We start from the raw sequence: 19,985 nt of genomic DNA, 5'->3' as shown, positions 1-19,985 counted from the left end.
CATCCACCACAACGGCTTTCCTCTGTTCTTTATCCACCACCACAATGTCCGGTTGGTTCGCCATTACCATCTTGTCTGTTTGGATCTGGAAGTCCCACAGGATCTTAGCTCGGTCATTCTCCACCACCTTTGGGGGTGTTCCCCACTTTGACCTCGGGGCTTCCAGTCCATATTCGGCACAGATGTTCCTGTACACTATGCCCGCCACTTGGTTATGTCGTTCCATGTATGCTTTCCCTGCCAGCATCTTGCACCCTGCTGTTATGTGCTGGACTGTCTCAGAGGCCTCCTTGCACAACCTACACCTTAGGTCTTGTCTGGTGTGGTAGATCTGAGCCTCTATTGCTCTGGTGTTTAGTGCCTGTTCCTGGGCGGCCAGGATGAGGGCCTCTGTACTGTCCTTGAGTCCAGCTTTCTCCAGCCATTGGTATATATATATATATATATATATATATATATATATATATATATATATATATATATATATATATATATATATATATATATATATATATATATATATATATATATATATATATATAATTTCTGGTCTACATTAAAGAATAACACTTTTCTTCAGTATATCATGCTATTTCTTCTTCAATTATGTTTTTTTTTCAAGCAGTCACACCTTCTTGTAATATTTTAAAGTGGCTCTTTAGACAACCTGCTGTTTAATGGTTACAAAATACTGTTGAAATTTGAGTAGGAAACTTTGCAAGAGCAGTTTGCACAGACAGAATTGGCTAAAATATGTCTGAACAGGTGCAGAAGTCTCATTGGAAGTCATTTGGAAATTATCATTACAGATCACACTTGTAAATTAATCCTGAGTGTCATGAAAGGGACTTGTAAATAATAATAATAATAATAATAATAATAATAATAATAATAATAATAATAAAATGTTGTTAATAAAGGTTGTGCAAGAAATTATTAAGTTGTATGTATTATAATTTCTGTCCTGCTTTATTAGTTATTTTTTTTAAATGATTCTGCTGAACAACAATTTTATTGAATTTTATTGGTTAATTTGCAGTAATTTTTTATTAGTGCGGAGTTGGAAATAAAACTTTTGCCAGTTTCAAGTTATTTCTGTGACAATTGTAGGTTTGTTGGTCATTAACAGAGAAATATTAACAATTTTTATCCTCCTGTGTTATTTATTCATTTATTTTAGAATTGCTTTAGAGTACCTATGATTGTTATATCTGGTTATTTTATGTTTTTCTTCTCCATTTAGTTTTTTTCTAAATCTAAACACAATGAACATTTTGTTGCAACAACAAAAGGTCAAGAAGGTTTCTAAAAATACTCTGAAGGGCAGCAAAGACTTTTTGATAATCCAGCCAACATTCAGCTCCAACTGGAGCGGTCTCTGGACCAAAGTGTGGAGGTCAAGTTGAAAATCTGACTTCAAAGAGTTATGGATGAGAGGTCAAGAGTTCGCAGTGGTTCCTGGAGGTCAGTGACAGCGTGAACTATGAGGAGGAATCCATGAAAGGGTCTTGAACATCGATTAAGTGCAGAATACAGAATCACAAATGCTGTTATTTATCAACACATTCATGAGCCACACTTTATTGTAACTTTTTGAAACAAACAATGTCATATTATTTCTATTTTGGTATTTTTTTTTTGGTCAGAATATTTTAAATGAGAGTTTTATACAGTCCAAATCAATTCAACTAGAATTTAATGTTCAAGTTAATCTGCAAAACACAATGTTTTGTTATAAAGACTGCAAGTTACAGTACAATAATAAACTATGTTTATGTTGTTCTGTTGTTGGAGTATTTTGAAGGCAAATACGGTCAGAAGAGGTCAAAGTTTCAATATTTATTTTCATTAATGTTAATTGTTTTTTATGCACATATGTATTACTACAGTAAGACATTTATAAGACCTTCTTGCTTTTGCACCGGCAGCCTGGCACTAGAGTCCAGGTATTTCTAAGAACAATATGGTCAAAGTAAAGATATGAAGCCAGTGATGCATGATATCCGCTTTCACCAATTGTAATTCTGCTCCTGATATGAAATTCCATATTTAAAATGTCAACAAATATGTTAGTTCTCTCATTTTTGTTTATTGATGTTGTTTTACTTATTTTGCTGCAAAGGGATGACTGCTTCATGGCATGACAAATAATAATATCATATTCTGAAAACAATGCAACATCTATAAGCGTTTTATGCCTACAAACTGCAACTCAGGACTTTGTCAGGACTTTGTGAAACATTTTTAGGAAGCTCTGTTCAAAGACAACTTGTTTTTGGTCTCTGTACCAAACAGAATGTCGAATATTAGGTCAAAACTGATGCAATACTGCAAGTTACACAGAGAAATGAAACTTTTGTTGATGAGTCAGGCAGCTATTTTATTTTTGATTTTATCAGATTTTTAAATTTGTTTTCAGATTATATATTATAGATACATTGGAAATAAATAAGGGTTTCAAAGAATTATCTTTCTTTTTACATCCTCCCAAATCTGTCATAGTTGGTGTGTTTATAGAGCTGAATACTGAAACCATTATTTTTTTTATCTATGTTTGGGTTCAGAGTTTAGCATGATAGAGTTTAGTTAACCTAAAAAGGGTCGTTTTTGTTTGGCAATTTGTGGATTATGTAAAAAAAAAAAAGGGAATTTGAGGTTGAGCCAAAAAAGAAAGAGAATAAATAAACCTGATTTCAGTTTCAAATTTAACATTTTATTCATCTTAATAGAAAACGACAACTTGCATTTGAATCATTAGAAAAGTGCTTGAACAGAGGAACAAAACACATGATCATGAGGAAAAAAAGAGCATTTATAGGAACTGATTCTCCAACCACAGGAAGGGAGGAACTTACACTGCCAGCAATGTTTTCATCTCCTGTCTTATTTTCACACAATGAATCAGAAAAACTCTGCAGCACAAACAAGTTTATGTTGTGTTGTAGTGGTGTCTCAAAGTCCATGTAAGTTTTCCTTGTCCTCCCTTCTTTTCAACAGTCTTTTGTTCACATAATGGGGTAGCTGGCGAGGTTGGCGATGCCGCACAGGTTGCCACGGTTGCGTGCCATCAGGACGTAACCCTTGTTGCCCCAGGCCTCTCCCCAGCTGCCGTGACAACATAAAGAACAGCACATGTTGAAGATCACCAGGGGTGAAGCAGCATTTCAGTTTATCAGTTTGTCAGAAGAAAACATCAGCTGTCAGGCATCAAATCAGCGGCAGAGCAGCAAACAACGCAGCTTTCATTTAGTTGACACCAAGAGCCACCTGATGCCTTCCAGAAAGCCGAGGAGCCCACCTGTTCTTGACGATCCAGTACTTCTTTCCTTTGGAGTTCACACCGTAGCCAACTGCAAGCACGGCGTGATTGATGTCCTCTTTGTTGCAGTTGGCGTCGTGGTAAATGCCTGATGATGTCAGAGATGAGAGACACACAACCTTGAGCTGAAAGTCCACAAAACTTAGCAGTTTCTAAAAATATATATTTAATCTCTCTTTTAATTTATAAGATATAAAATATTCCTGGCGTGAGTTCAGTTTTCTCTCCCTCCTAAATCAATGATCTACATTAGCAAGACTACCTTTAAAGACCCTAAATTTAAGAAGACAAGTAAGTACTTAAATTAGGTTTTAATAAAATAAATATTTTCTCAAGAAATTACAGACTTCAGAAGTCTTTTTGCTGAACTCCTAGTTAAAAAACGCCTAGTCAGCAGTAGGCTCTACTAAGGATTCTAAGTAGCTTCAGGTAAAATGTGGAATAAGTTTTCATCATGAAGGAATATAAAGCATAAACTCTAAAATCCACATTTCACACTGATTCAAGTGTGAAGTCTAACTGTTGTTTTTTTTTGTTTCTTTACTTTCAAAACCTTAAAACTTTTATTGAAGTCATGTGAAGGTGTAATCTGTCACTGACCTCGATGGTAGAACTGGAAGGATGGCTGCGTGGCGTCGATGCCCACAGACACTGGGCCCACTTTGAAGAGCGCCACTGCCAGCGCACGCTCATCACCTTTTGGCACCTCCTTGTAGCCTTTGCACTGGGCTGCCATGCCGGATGAGTTATAACGACAGGACTGGTCCTGCAGACGCAGCAAAAGATGAGAAAAGTCCGAACAGGTTTGGTGGAATTTTAACATTGAGAAAAACTGCATCTTTGTTTTTGTTAAAACTAGAGCTCAAAAGAATGTAAAAAAGAAGCTAAAACCTAAAAAGAAACTTGAATGGAATAGAATGTCTTCCTGATGATTTTTGAACACATTGTGATATTACATTCAAATGCCCATTTCACATGACCTGACTCATCACATTCCCACAGCTGAAACAATGAACTTTCTCGTAAACAGAAGAGGAAACATTTTTTTTTTTTTTTGTGGGAATGTTTCTACCTCATCACTTCTGCTGAGTCACATCTTGGTCATACTTTAACTCGTGTTTTACTGAAAAATGTCTACTTTCTTTATTAATGACATTGTGACACGTGAGCTGATCAACACGCCATGTCTAAAAGGCAAAAGGAGAAGTGGTGATTTTTACAGTTTCATGCTGTGGTTGAAGCTAACACCTAGAAGCTCTCAGAATTCTTTCCCTTTTTGTTGAACTATTCAAAACCACCAAAATAAGGGTTTCAAAAACTAAGATAAAGATCAATAAAGTGAGGTTTTCAACTAAATCCATCCAAAGGTTGCTCATAGGCCCTCAGGGATTTAGAAGATGTATGGACAAAATCTGAATCTCACTTTGCTTTTACAACAAACACATAAAGACTATACAAAAGGTAAAGCTTTAATAAATGAGTTTCTCACCTCTCCGACATATGGGTAGACTTCCTCAGAGTCAATACCTCCATTCTGCTGCACATAGTTGAATGCGTTGGTCATGTATCCGCCTCCACAGCCGTCGTTTTCCGTGACGCAGTCCACCAAGTTCTGAGGGCTGAGGTCGATGAGCTTACCCATCTTCTTGGCCAACTGGCCCTCAAGTGCCCCGGCAGAACTGAAGGCCCAGCAGGAGCCACAGGAGCCCTGTCAGGAAGGACATAACCGAGAGCCAAGGTTTAATTAGTGCTATAGAAGTAGTTATACCATCTACTGTTCAGAATAATATTATTTAGCAATAACAACGAGCAAATTTAAAAATTCAAAACCTTATTATTGTAAAGTCAGCTGAATCAAACACTTCCAGTGCAAGGAATGTTTTATAAAGTAGTGGTTGCAATATACTGTCTGAACGCTGGAGGGCAGAGTTTGTTAAGAATAAATTTGACTTCAGACGGAATAGAGTCTTAGTGAGACTCTGTGTTTCTGTGGCATCTTTTGTGCATCGTTAAGTGCATGTCTGTGGTACGTATCTAACAATGAAACAGATTTAAGTATATACTTTAAGGTTGGAACTCAGAATTTTGAGAAACAAATGCTTAACCCAGGCAACTAAAAACTCAAAGGAATAATGCTACTTGAAGTGACAGCACAAAATTGTAAATTTCCACTAATTATTTGACCATGAATTTTTAAACAGCTTCTCCTCTACACATAGATCTTTATAACAAGCTAGTGCTCTCTATAAAAGATTTACAGATGTGCAACCAGATTAATTTAGAGCCCTGATCATCTGTTTGATCTCGGGGAAAATTAAAATCGGTTACAATCAAACAAAATATTAGGACATAATAACCGAGTAGCATAAAATCTGCTGAGGGTGAGACATCAGCAGAGCTGTTAGTATGCAGAGGCTGCTGCCATGATGTTGAATAATTCATGAATAACAGGAAGAAAAGGAGACGCTTAGATCAACCTATGTATGTAGTGTCTGCAGGTATGAAACTCAACCACAAGGGGGCGATACAACAATGACATTTGTGGCCAGTAAGACTTAGATGTGAAACTCTTGAAATGAGTTATATCCTACAAGTTAGGATGGATATGTTTGAATCAAAACAGCAAATTAATAAAAAGCAGATACCAAAAATAATCTTAAAGTTAAACATTAAGTTATTTATTTCCCCTAACAATAAGCAAGACAGGAGATTCATAAGTTTGTCATTTTTGTAATTTTGACATCTCCATGTGTAAATTAAAATTATTTTCTACAAACATAAAGGACGAGACATGTTTATACATTTCATAGATTTCTAGAAAGAAAAAAAAAGCTGAAAATTAATCTTCATTTAACATTATTTTAAGAAAACAATATTCCATCCCAGAGGACTTTTGTAATCCATAAGCATCAAAGAGAAAATGTTGAGCCAGTTGTGGGCTCAGCGTCTCTACCAGCTCTGATGTTCATTAGGTAACATGACATTGTTCTGAAGCTGATCTGCCTGTTAGCAGGAATCACAAATGTAAACCAGATTTCACTATGCTTAGTCCACTTCCTGTTCTGCAGGACAACAGTTTGCATAAATAACCCCAGAGTGTTCAATTCACTCATGATGACTAATTACATTTTATAATCACAGCCTGGTCTTTGTTTCTGAAATCCATTAGCAGTGAACACAGGCTTTTTTCCCTGTTACGTGACTGGGCTCTTACTGCGATAATTGCTTTATCCATTATGTTTAGAGTAAATGAAGCTTATATTTTGAAAAATGTATTTCCAGGTATTTCTGAGGGAATTAAATATACTCTTCACTTTCACATAAGTTTCAGTATTTCAAAGCTGAAAAGCTGCTGTTGTCTAGACATCACTCCAGCCTGCTGATTGGTGGTTTTTTAAATGACTTTAGGGCTTTTTCATTGCAAGCAACATCTGTCCTACCTCCAATATTATTCTCTCTACATTTAGTTACAAGTAATTATTTGAAGTTTTCTCACTTTGCATTTCTATTTTTTTTACATGCAACCTCATGAGTTGCTGCCATTATTAATTATTTGCACCAATTGTGTTTCTTTCTTAACTTTCTTCCAATAAAAGCTTGGGAACTTTGTTCTCAATGCTTTTGAAACATTTGCGATCACGTTTTATGTAAAAACATACCCATCGTCATAATTTTTTCATTTCAGATACCTAGAAACATGCTTGTTGCTATGAAAGTCACGAAGCACTTACAAACACGTAGTTTTCACCAGATGAGCACCTTGAACATTGATGTTTGGTGATTTATAATCAAACCTTTTCTGTCTACGGTCTGCATACCTGACAAAGGCGCAGCAGGTGCATTTCTGCGTCCTCACATGCCTTCAGCGTTTGATCACATGGAAGGTATGTGTTGTTATTCTTTTGGTGCTCACATGCTTTTTGTTGTTCATCATATTTACCAGAATGCCAACTGTACTTCCCCTGTTTTATATCTGTCTATGCTACTGCACTGCAATGTCTCTGCCAACTATTTAGTCGACCAACACCTTCACTTGGTTGCCTTTAGTGTCACGATCCACTTTAATTAAGGCACAGGGAATCTGTATTTTCTTCCACAGTCTAACAGAAGATAAATGCATCCATTTGTGATTCAAGTGCATCTCCTTGTCTATTGCCCTGCTCCACCATTTAAACTTGTAGTAACGGAAGACAGCACAGATATTTCATTTTGATCATTGTTACATTGGTTTATACTGTCATGGTCAATGACGGATATTATGATTCATTTCCTCATGATGTGGAAACAGTGCCCAAGTACGGATTCTCTTCCAGCAAGTTTATGGAAAGTATCCCATCGTACTGGTCAGGGCATTGGTCTCTTGTAGGTTTATAAAGCTAGACAGTGTGACCCTCCTCTGAAACTGCGAAGAACTGTGAAAAACAGGGGAATCTCAATTAAAGGCTTAAGAAGCCAGGAGTTGGATCTTAGCATTTACCCTTCCACCCAGCAGATTGATCGAAATGTTACTTTTTACATTTGCTTTTTCTCATGGCTTAAGGCTAATAAAATGTAAAGGCAAAAGCCATAAGTTTGCTCAAAGTGGACGCCCACATATCTTGTAACTTCACAGGTCAAAGGTTCTCAGATGAAATCCAAGTTAGACCTTTTAGTCTTTGGATGTTTTCTTTATTTTGACTAGGTTTTTTTATTGATGGATTAAGACATCATCCACTTTGTCCAAGTGAAGAAAGTGAAGAAAGAGCAAAATAAGCTCTTAATTTTCCCACCTGTTCTCTCATTGTCCAAGGATATCCATACAAAGGGTAATTAATGACCACAAATCTCCCTAAAATTAAAAATTATATGGGTTTATGCATTGGTCCTATAATTAGTGAACAGTCCAGGGTGTCCAATGACAGCTGGGACATGCTCAAGCAATATTATCCCTTTTAAAAAGCAGAGCAATTATGGAGTCTTTCTTCAAAATGCCATATTTCCATATTTAGTTTCTTTTATTTTTAATTATCAATCTTTTGTAGCTTTAAATATTTACTCAGATAGACTCTTTGTGGTCCTTAAAACACAGAAAGTGTGGTCCTTCTTTGGAAATAACTTCCAGAGTAAAAGAAGTCGATCTGAAAGAGAATCGTTATTTTTTTTGTTTTTCTGACCTGATTTTTAACCGAGGTCACCATGCCCTTCTTCCGGTAGTCGACGGATTTGGGAAGCTTGGACACGGACTCATCAAATGCCATGGTGAAGCTGCGCTCATGATCCATCGGGACCAGTAGACCAGTCATTTTCTCTGCCACTTCCTCAGATGTCTGCAGGAACACAAAAATGCCTAATTGTTAAATTATTCATGTTTCAAAGGTAAAAGTGATGCAGATGACACTTAATCAAAGAATGTCTCTCAAAGTGTTAGTTTTTATAACCAGGGAAAGAAAGGTTGCAGTTGATCAGACTCAAGCATTTTACTGTCCCATCTCAAAAATAAATGGTTTCTCTGTATATGAAATAATATATAATAAGAAAAATGTTTAAGGACTTAAACTTAATAATAGCACAGGGATTCATTTTAAGATTTATGCCAAGGACAAGGCAGAGGAATGGGTTCAGCAAGGTGACAGAGGATGAAAAGGAATTTATAAAGAGATGGCTTAACACAGGTTACCATGAAATGAAATGTCATTTTTCTCAAGACCAATGTCGAAACAAGATAAAACCCAAGAGTGTGTAAAGGGAATTAAAAGGGGAAAAAAAAGAACAGCACGGGGGATATTATGTGATTTCTGGTTTTGTATTTGGCTGTCATAACACACAGCTGGTAACTTGGTATTCAGTGATTATGTTTTCCTTTCATTCCTATCGGTTTTATGCTAAGATTTCAGCCCAGCTCGGTCTAAAAACAGGCAGGAGGAAGGAACACAGCCATCTGTTGAGCTCCTTCATTTAATTTAATGTCTTCTAGTCAAAATGAAAATATGAAGGCATCGTTCATTTACAGCCACCTGTTTAAACAAGAACATAAATGAGTCCTTAATCTAGAATGTGGATGTACATGACTTCCCTCCAACAAATGAGTCCAAAGGCATGCTGCACTTAATGAACTAACATTTTAAATCTTTACCATAATTTTATGGTTTCAAGTAAAAAAAAAATGTCCTACACCACCTTTCTATGACTCTGATATTGCAACATAATTAGTTTCATCTAAAATTAAGCCAATCTGCAAAATCTTTATTTATTTCTTTTTTTGACATGACAAATTAATTGACATGAATGAATTTCAAAATGTACAATATAAATTACAAAATATGCCAGAGTTAACCATACAGCCTAGTTTTCAGCTATAGTGCCATCAGGTCAATATAAATACAGTACACTTAAACACAATACAAGCAATCTAACATTTTTTTTATAAAAAAAAGAATAAAAATAATACTAAATGAATAAAAAAAATACTTTTTATTTAAAAACAAGCAAACATGAATGCTTCTTTTTTGAGTGTTTTCTAATTCTGCAGCAAAGACCAGATAATTACCTGACCCTTTCTCATACTACACTAAGGACTGATCGAGATTCACTCCCCTCTGCATGCTAAAGGCTTGGAGTGGCTCCAAATGATTAGTCCAACATACAGTTTGATTAATTTGGCTAATAATTAATTAGTCACTTGGAGAGACTCATATAATGAGTTTAGATGGCTAAAGTTTCAGCCCAAGATGGTGTGATGGTCACTAGGGAAAAGAATTAGAGTGACATCACTGCAGAAGTAGCAGGAAACTGTAGTTTTCATGTTAACTTCTTTCTTCTAAAGACTTTAATCAGTAGGTTGCATCTAGTGTGGCGGGTCTATTGTAATGGACCGAGCCTAAAATGTGGTGGATAAAAAAGAATGTGTTCTAACAATAACAGGAACACTAAAAGTCATAGAATTGTTGGAAATACAGTTCTGGATTTTAAAAAATGCAGACAGTGGTGCATCACATATAACCACAAAAAGGAGAAAAGAAGAATAAATATGTATGTTTTTCTAATAAAACACTGTAAGAAAAAAATATATACAATTTATTGAGATGTGCATATGTAATGTACTTTAACCTAACTCTACATAGATAGAGAAAGAATCAACATAGCATTAGCATACCATGTCTCCCAGGTGGTTCATCCCCAGCTCGTAGGAGTGCATGCCCAGTGCTGCTTCCTGGTTGTGAGCCTCAATCATTCGCATATTCTTTTCCCAGATGGCTCTGCGGATGCCTTCTTCATCCTGAGTCAAACAAAGACAGCTTTCAGGTCCTGATGTCAGTTCAAAATGCAAAACTGCACTCATCCTCTGCAGCCTCAGAAAGAAATTCCTTTTAAAGCATCATTTTCTCCTGAGTTCTTAGTTTTTCAAGCATTATTATAAGACATCTTTAAAATGCTTATTGGCATAAAACAGTATCAACTTAAGTTTTCATCAAGTAATTACATGTTAGTGTGAACTTTCACATTGGAAAAAATGAAATGAGTTTATTTAAGCTTTACTGTTAATAAAATCAGAAGTGAAAACCATATTTTAGTAGTAAAGAAAAATGTAGCAAAGCAAGCTAAGTTATGAAGGACTAAATCACAATAGATGTACACATTCCCATTTTTCAAGACTGAATAGCAGCTAACTTATAACACCTGCAGGCTGTGAATCCATTACTTGGTGTTTCATAAAACCAGCAACCAGGCTGTGTCTGGGAGAGAGATGTTCTGTGAAATGCTGACCTACATACAGCGAGCGCTCTTTGTCATTGCTACATATGGAAATGGTAACACAAATAATACTTTACGTTTTGTTTCGAACAATCTATGTAAGGAAATAAAAAAACATTTCTAACCCTTCTTCAACTCTTGCAAACAAGAGCCAATTAATTTTGCTGCAGATGTATTTTCTTAGAAGTAAAAAAAAGGGTAGTGTAAAAAATGATAGAAGAAAAAAGATTACATTTGTTATTTCCCATCTGTATAAAGACCTGACAGCTGATGCAAACCAATCTGGGCAAACAGGGCAAATTTCATTATAATTAGCATGCTGAACAGAAGAAAAAAGCTTGGCTGTATTGCAGCCTAATTTCATTAATTGGGACAATTTAACCAGTGATTTACCCAGTAATTTTCTTTTAAACTTTGTTTTATTCAGAATTAGTCAATTTATTATGTAAAAACTCCATATTTACAGTTAGCCATATGTCTGAGGGACCAAATGTACCCAACAGGCTTTGGGCTGTGGTGCAGCTGCTAAACATCACTTTTCTCTCTGCTTAGGGATTTTGAAAAGGTGATGATGAGGAATTGGAGACACTGACTGAAGATCAAACTCACCAGTTAAGCTGTTAGGTTTTCACCAACCTCTCTGACTCTTGTTTATGGACAACAAACGTGCTGGTGCAGCCCAATGAAATTCATTTTACTTGACTTTTTTCAACTACATAATGTGATATGCTTTAATGTGGAGACTGAACTTCAGTAAATAACATTCCTGTTGGAACAGTTTGGACAAACTGTAGAAGTAAAGAACTGATTTTGAGGATGTTTTCAAGGAATGCTAATTAAAAACATTAAATATTAATCTGTCTACAACATAAAATATCTGTGTCTGCATAACATCAGCTAAAGTAGTATAAAAGTCACGCTCATATTCTCTACAGAAAAACAAGACTGAGTGGCACAGCAAACATGTATCTTCACACTCGAATACAGTGTGGATGCTAACACACTCTACAGCTGCAGAGAGCTGACCTCTAGCCGGAGGTGAAGCACAAACAGGGATGACAGATGCTCTGCAAGCACTGTCGAAATACATTTGGAGTCAGCTCTGGTTTAACACCAACTAACTCATATTCTCTTCCATCTTCACAGCCAAGAACTTAAAAATAATTTTAAAAAATTCAATGGGACAGAGGAGTGAAAATTTAGCAGAACAGACAGATTTTAAAAAAGGGGAGCAGAAAATAAGTCAGAGGTGATGGAGGTTTCCTCTGTTGGAAATTTCTGACTCTTGCTCTTATGCTTCACCATCAGAGCCAAGATGACCCAAATTAATAAAAGCTATTCAGTAAATGGGCTAATTGGATTTTCCCTCATGATTTCAGCTGATGGAAGAATAATTATTATGAATCTAAAATGATTGGGATTTTTATCTGGCAAAGATGACACATGTTACTAACTTGTTTCTTGTCTTTTGTCATTCTCTAAGTCATTTCTGAATGCAGTGGCTGGAATAAAAAATAAAGCGATCAGAATAGTCAATTCTCACTCTGCATGTCCTCTTTTACTGCTGATTCTTTTTGTTTCAAACAAACATCACTGGTCTTACATTCCTCACTTCCCCAGAAGACTTTTTTCTTTTTTTCAGCACTTACAGCCAGGAATTGTTGTCTACCCCATTTAAACCCCACAAGTCAGTTACTATTAATGAACAAAGGCGTCATGTGGTGAATAAGCATTCTCTATTAGAATTGCTTTATAAATACTCCAATCCACATGACTGGCCTGAGAGGAAAAACTTGATTGTGTTGTCAACAGTAAAAGGTTAGTATTGATATAATTTTAATAAACTATATTTTTGGTAATACAAGGACCCAAAGAGGTTGCAGTGGGGTGCTCATGCCACCCCCCACAAGACGCCTCCCTGGGTGATTGTCAATTTTGCCCATATCAGAAACTGCCACTGGCTTCAGAGGCAGATAAGCATTGTGTGACACGGAGTTTGTTTTAGCAGCCGCTCACCAAACCATTGTACTCTCTCTGATGTGTAGTCTTCCATTGCTCCCACTGAGCGTCCAGAAAGGTTTCATCCATGTGGCTCAGTGCTGAGACAGCCAGCAGCAACACACACACACACGACAACATCCTGAAAGTAAAAAAAAAAAAAATCACAATAATACAATAATAATCACACCCAGATTTAACACCCAAGTGCTTTTTGGCCAGTTGGTGTTATTTTATCCCATTATTTGGCAATAAATGTATTTGCAATTATAATTTACTTAATTCATTGCATCGGTGAAGAACGGTAACTGTTTGAGTAAAACAAAAAGCCTCCAACCATCACCTGGCTATTTTCCCAAATTTTTTCTGGCTTCAATTTCCGGGTCTCAGTCATGTGCTGATGACTAAACAGTGAACAATGTGCAAGTGCATATACTTTTTTTCTGTTAGGAAAACTTTATACAAGCTGTGGGTGAAAGCAGCCTGAGCAGCCTCAAGTAAGTAGACAAGTAACTTTAAAAGAAAAACAGCTTTCTCTCCCTGATTATATATCGAATAGGCACAACAAAAGGACAAAGAATCCAACTCATGATGTGGGAAATAAAGCTTGTTTTTTCACCAACATTTATTTATCTTAAAGACTTCTCAGCACTTCCAGCTCTCTGCTTTCACTTCATCAAGTCTCTTTTTTATGAAACTGCACATCTAATCTGCATTTGTTCACAGTTTCCAGTTAAAGGCCAGCGACTTTCTGGGGCTTTTATTCTAAATAGCAGGAACCAGCTTGTTTCCTTTTGTTTTGAAGAAGTGCATGGCTCTACATTGTCTGCTTCCTACACACATTGATTATATATGCAGAGCTATAGCTTCACCTTTGTGGTGATCTGATAGAGAGCTTTGCCTAAAAAACAAATGTGCATTTAATTACCGTTGTGGGCGCTGCGTTTCTGCATGAGTCACACAGATAGTCCTCTCGAGGGTTCTTTTATGTCGTAGAAATTAACTTATTTCACATGGATTATTTATATAGTGAAATATACAATGTTTAGCTGCAATTGAGAGAACTAAGTTTAGCTTCGTTTCACACCAGAGCCTGTTTTATTACACCAGCTGGTTAGCTTTTAGTAGGTTACAAAACATCTGTGCGTTCAGATTGCTTAAAGCCTGTTCTGACACGAGCCCTGCTCGACACAAAGGCTTGACAAAAGTAAACATGAGTAGATCCATGATAAGCAGACTTACCTCGGGCTAAGAAGTCTGAAAAGTTTCAAGAAGTCTTCTTGGTGTGAAGTTCTGTGCCTGTGTAGCTAAAGTAGGTCACTGTGCGAGTTTATATTGGCAGGATTTTAAGGAAGTAAAATGGGAACTCCATGTCTGGGGAGGAGTTTTTTTTCTCTGTTTTTCCATACAGGGAAGCTACATCTGGTTTTCCTGAAAGAGCAGGGTGATGTCAAGTTTCAAGTTACACAGGAATGTCCAAAGCTTTATAAAGACGACTGAATTGCTGCAAATTCTGTGTTGGTTCATGAAAAGCTAATGAATACCATTAAATTACATTAATATTACTTATCCTTGTCCTAATGAGAACATATAATTAGGGAATTTGTGACTATCAAGGGCAATAATCTAACTGATTGAGGAAATGGGTCAGATCGTGTAAGAATTTGAGCTTGTAATGAAATATAATTTATTTTTGTGGCTTTTATGACAAGTTCCACCACTAAAAATACAGTCTTTCAAGTTCTACTATATTGACAGAAATAATCACAAAAGGACTATTTTTTTTTCTTTCCATTTTGAGTCAGAAGCTCAAATTTCAAAGCTTCTGGTTATAAAATGAACTGAAATGTGTCAGAACTCAGTGGGAAAGTTCTGACACCACCAAACTCAACACATCAAATACTCTGTCCAAACTCCTGAAGTAGTACACCGGAAGTACTACAGCTTGTACTGCTGACAGCTGTTTCCCTGCGATAACTATTCGAGGTGAATTTAGAAGGATGAAAAATGTTTTTTTTATTACAAATTTTCAAATTTTATCATAGAGCAGTTCAGAGAATGAACAAATTTACTGTGCTAAGAAAATCTGCATCATTCCAGATTCAGACTCTAAAGTTTGACCAAGAACATTAGGACTTTATCAAATATGAAGGTCTTTACATTGAAGGTTTCTGTTTGTTATTTTAAATTGGATATTTTTATGTGTAAGCAGTGTATGCTGAAATAACCTTTGATGAAAGGAAATAAAGCAGTGTCCATCCTGAATTCATTTTATGTTTATTTATCAACAGTCAAATTTGAACCTTATTTCAGACAAATCAAAATAAAGGTCATGGAAACACAGCACAAAAGAATTACTGATATAAACACCTGAAGTAAATAAATTCCCACAGCATGGCCTAAATAGATACCATATTCATATTGCATGTATTTCTGCTGTCTGGTGGTGAAGTACTTCCTTGTCCTGCAAGTCATGTGTGTATATATGAATGTGTCGTGTGATTTCTATTGTCATACAGCAGACCAGAACATCTAGTCACCAATCTAAATATAAGAACATCCCCTATGCCTCATATGTCCAGTGATACATGACTGTATTGCCACTGGTTCATTTTGCATGCAATCGCTCCTCTATTATCAAATATAGCAGCTTAAATGGAACAGCTTCAGTATGCAAGCATTATCATTACACCTTCACTTTGAAAAAAAAAAATCATAAATTTATTATTATTCATAAGATTTTTCTTTTGACTTGACATTGCATCTCATATCTGATTTCATGTTTGATGTGATGACAGATGTTTAGTCTGTCATCAGGCATTTTGAATATTCGGCTTGATTTCTATAGCTGTTTATGATTCATATAAATATAATGAATGCAGCTACAGTAAACACAATTGTTACTTAGCCCTTTATTAAATTTATTTAACAAATGCATATGATGATCTTTTTGATCCTTAAGCGCCAAAGAAACAAAGACATAAAAAATAGGAAGTCTTCCCTTAGATCAATCTGAATCGTTACAGTTTTAATCTACATACACCAAGCTGATAATACACAGACAGACATATTTCAAAGCCTTTATGATTAATATACTGCCCTTTTGTTGTCCTTTGCACAGCACCAGAATATAAAAAGCTTCTTTGTTTTCATTGTTCTTCCTCCCATTCCCACTGAAGCAATGTTCATGACCAGATGCTCATTAATCATTAGGAAAAACTTCAGTTTCAGCGTCTTTCCTTTTCACTTCATAAAATATGCTTGGACTGATGCATCAACACTTGGGATTAATTAATAAACTGATCTTCAAACTACTAACATGCTGCATTTAATTAGAAAGCAGCATGTTTATGATAGTCTAGTCCATCCCATCTTTCCACATTGAACATCTTGTACTTAAATGTGTCACGTTATTTTTGTCTGGATGAACCACAACTGATTGAATGAAAAACAGTTCAAACTGAAAAATACAATATTTATGTAAAATATTGATCTGATATTTTGTGTCTTAATCATTTTCTTCTAGTTTATTTATGTTTAACAGGCCTTGTCATATTTCTCTTGTTTAAGACAGGTAAGTTTTCTTCTTTTATCGAAACATTCACCCTGCCTTCATGAAGTGGCTGTCTATACTTTTACTCCACATAACAAATTGCCTCTTAATTTAGCAGTGCTAGAAGCCAGTCATCTGGTACCTTTTTGTAATAATCTCAATGCTCACAAAACACAAAGGGAAGTAACTCCATGCTGACACACTGATTGGGCTTAGACATTTTTCCATCACCTAAATCTCCAACAGGTTCTTTATAAACAAATACAGTTAAATGAATCCCAGCCATGGATATGAAAAAGGAAAGTAAGTCCAGTAAACTAATTTATGCAATTTGTTTTTTGTTTTATTTTCAGAGTTTTATGATTTTATTTAATTGTCTCACATGTAAGTCAGGCTGAATATAAATGTTTCTAACTTTGGTCTGAATTTGGTATTTAGCTAATCAATGTCAATAAGCTTGAAGGACTACTTTACTTCCAGATATACTAACATTAATCCAAGTTTTAGGGGTTTACCAGGCTTTGTTTTCCCTCTTGCCAAGGAGACTCTAAAGAGCAGCTGCAGTACTAAACCTAATGTAAGTCTAAAAATGGTTTCACAAAATCCAAAGCAACAAATATCTATTCAATACCAGAAATATGAAAAATTGCTCTCTGGAAAATATATTTGCAATTAAACATAGTAACTAATTTAAAAGTGAGTGTGAAAATAATGCATTTAGCAATCAGCTAAAAATATTAGTGTCTGCTCCAAGGTTGATGGAGAGTTCTTAAGAAAAAATACATTGTATGTTCTTTCTCATGTAATGGAAGTATATTTTTTGGCAATTCAAAGCCAGAAAGGTTTGTTGGTGGCATCTGACATCAAACACGGTGCTTAAAATTGTAATAATTACCAGTAATTAACCTTTAGTAATATCGGTAACACTTTATTTGAAGGGAGGTGAATAAGACTGTTATAACACTGTCATAAACATGACATAACACCTGTCAAGAACATGAATAAGCCTTCATGAATATTTATGACTGTTGTCATAAAGCGTCATTCGGTAAATTATGACACTTTTAATACAAAGTTGACATTATTCAAAATGTCTTTGTTATGACAACTTGACATTAACCAAGAAATCATTACTGTTTAAACTTTACCTTTAATAAAATAAAGTTACCTAATTTTTAAAGTGCAATCAGTAATACTTTTATAACAAATGTATAACACCCCCCTTCAAATAAAGTGTTATCGTAATATCTGGTGATTTTTTATTTTTGATAGTGTTTTCAAAGGGAGTAGCATGCAAACTAGATGTCTGAATAAAGAGAAAACAACTGTAAAAACTGACTGATCATCACTTGCTGCCCTTCATACTAAATGAATAACTTTACTCTGTTTATTAGACATTATGCCTGCTTCCTTTCCATTTTATATCTTTATTTGCTTCAATTGAAAGGAAAATGAAAATCACAAAAATATAAATAATTATAAGTACGTTTATAAAATTTGAAAAAGGGCCTGCAATAATTTGGAGTGTGAAGTTGCAGGCTCTCAAATTTTCCACTTATTCCAAATAAAGGTTTCATAATGCCGCTAAAGTGTAGAATATGGGAGTGATTTTTTCCGAAACAAGTCAAGAAAATATCATTCAAATTCCTCTCCGTCTATTTCCTGTCTTCTGCTCCTTGAGGTCAACCACAACCTTGGGTGCTGTGCTGAGATCTCTGTTGTGCTAAGATCTTTGTTGTGTTAAGTGCAGAGCAGGCGAGCAGCTTCAGGCGCTGGCTTTCATCACTGACAGCTCTCTATCTATCTGAGCGCCTTTTTTTTTTCCTTCCAGTTTTTTTTAGAGCCCCGCTGGCTTTCTCTGGGCTGGAAAGTGCATCCTAAGCTGCTTTAAGACTCTTCCTTAAGATTCCTCTTTGGCCACTTTAGATAATGAAACTTATGAAAGGTATTGTCTCTAAACTGATCTATCATCCGGCTTCCCCATCTCGGCTCAAGCAGACATCACCCAGAGGGTCATGACCTGAGTGTTAAATTATGTATGGGGAGATAGATTTATTTTCCAATAATCCTCAGTGCTATGTGCTCAGGTTTTAGAATACATTTCAATGGTGGAAGTATTTTGTCTCCATTCTGATCACCGGCAGCCTGAGACTCGCTGTTGTCATAAATTATGGGAAATTAAAGTCCTTGCTTCACAATAAATTATTTGTAGCGTGTTTTTTTCTATATAGGCAAAACCTGCCACAAATGTGGAAGCAGCTCAACTCCCAGAGTTTTTCGGTTGATAAACTCGCTGACTCAGACATCATGAGGTCTCAGCTTCCTGCTATTACAAAACCAATTTGGCACTGTGAGAATAGGCAGGAAAACCTTACATCACTGCAGAGAGGCACCACAGAGGAAATTGAATGGCATCCCATTTTCTATATGAATCCATACCACTGACTTCCTCTGGGGACAGATTATGTAACCCTAATTTTGCTCCAGGTTTGAAGTAAATGTGCCTAAGCCCTAAAACATCAAGCCCTCAAGCTAATAGAGCGAGAGACGGCCCAACAGGCTTTTAATCCTGATTTAAACTGTGTAGAGTTTTCCCTGACCGGTTCAGAGATTAGGCCAGCAGACACCAACGAGGTCATAAAGGCTTGTTATGATTCCGCCAGATTAAACTATGTTGTCTTTTTTCCCATTCCAATCTTTGATTGTTTGGGAAAGCAAAGACATTGTGTGTTTACAGTGTTGGAAAAGCTCCTGTAGTCTGAGCCACGTCTGCCCCGTTTTCTTTTCAATCTCAGTATGAGCAAACATGTAAGTGGAAGGATAAAAAGTGCTCAAAATATTAAGAGTTAAAGTCACCAATGATTGAAATCATTTCATGGACAAGACCTGGTCATAAAAGCAAGCAAATGCAAAAAGCTTTTCCCGAGAAATGAAATGTATCAGCTTTAAAGGTTTTCAAAGTCATCAGCCTTTGACAGCCTTAAAGTTTCATTTTATTTTATTTGAAAAACAAAAAGTTAAATAAGTGACCAAATTGTATTTTAAGGCCAAAAACACCCAATGAATTGTAATCAAAGTAAACATTGGTATGTCTTTTTTTTTTTTTTTTTAATGTAGCACTGTAGTTAAGGGAGCAATGAGATTTTTAATAAATGTTCTACAGTTTTGAAAAAAGTTCAACAGGAGGAGCCTGATTAAAAAGTCCCAACATAAAACTTTACCAATGGTGCAGTATTTATTCTGAACTGTAGGGGGAGATATTTGGCAATGGCTCTAGGAACAATCTAAATGTCTAAGTATTGGGTTCTTAATCCTTCATTCATTATTTGAAGATCCTTCAAAGACCCTAAATATGAATTACAAGGAGCTGTGACAGTACAGAGC

The 19,985-nt window shown here is 35.8% G+C and overlaps 1 protein-coding gene across 1 annotated transcript; it reads right to left on the bottom strand.

The window, feature by feature from the left end:
• Positions 1–2,691: 2,691 nt before the first annotated feature.
• Positions 2,692–14,449, bottom strand: ctsk (cathepsin K). Its single transcript, XM_014991343.2, has 8 exons — positions 14,291–14,449; positions 13,067–13,190; positions 10,452–10,574; positions 8,473–8,625; positions 4,809–5,027; positions 3,920–4,085; positions 3,299–3,407; positions 2,692–3,105 (listed from the first exon to the last, which is right to left on the bottom strand). The coding sequence occupies exons 2-8, from the start codon at positions 13,187–13,189 to the stop codon at positions 3,006–3,008; spliced, it is 993 nt and encodes a 330-aa protein (XP_014846829.1). The 5' UTR covers position 13,190; positions 14,291–14,449; the 3' UTR covers positions 2,692–3,005.
• Positions 14,450–19,985: the final 5,536 nt, after the last annotated feature.

The sequence above is a fragment of the Poecilia mexicana genome, unplaced genomic scaffold (assembly GCF_051168715.1).
Source record: "Poecilia mexicana isolate PSO_F unplaced genomic scaffold, ASM5116871v1 scaffold_16, whole genome shotgun sequence".
Classification (NCBI taxonomy): domain Eukaryota; kingdom Metazoa; phylum Chordata; class Actinopteri; order Cyprinodontiformes; family Poeciliidae; genus Poecilia; species Poecilia mexicana.
This window is presented reverse-complemented; position numbering and strand designations above follow the sequence as displayed.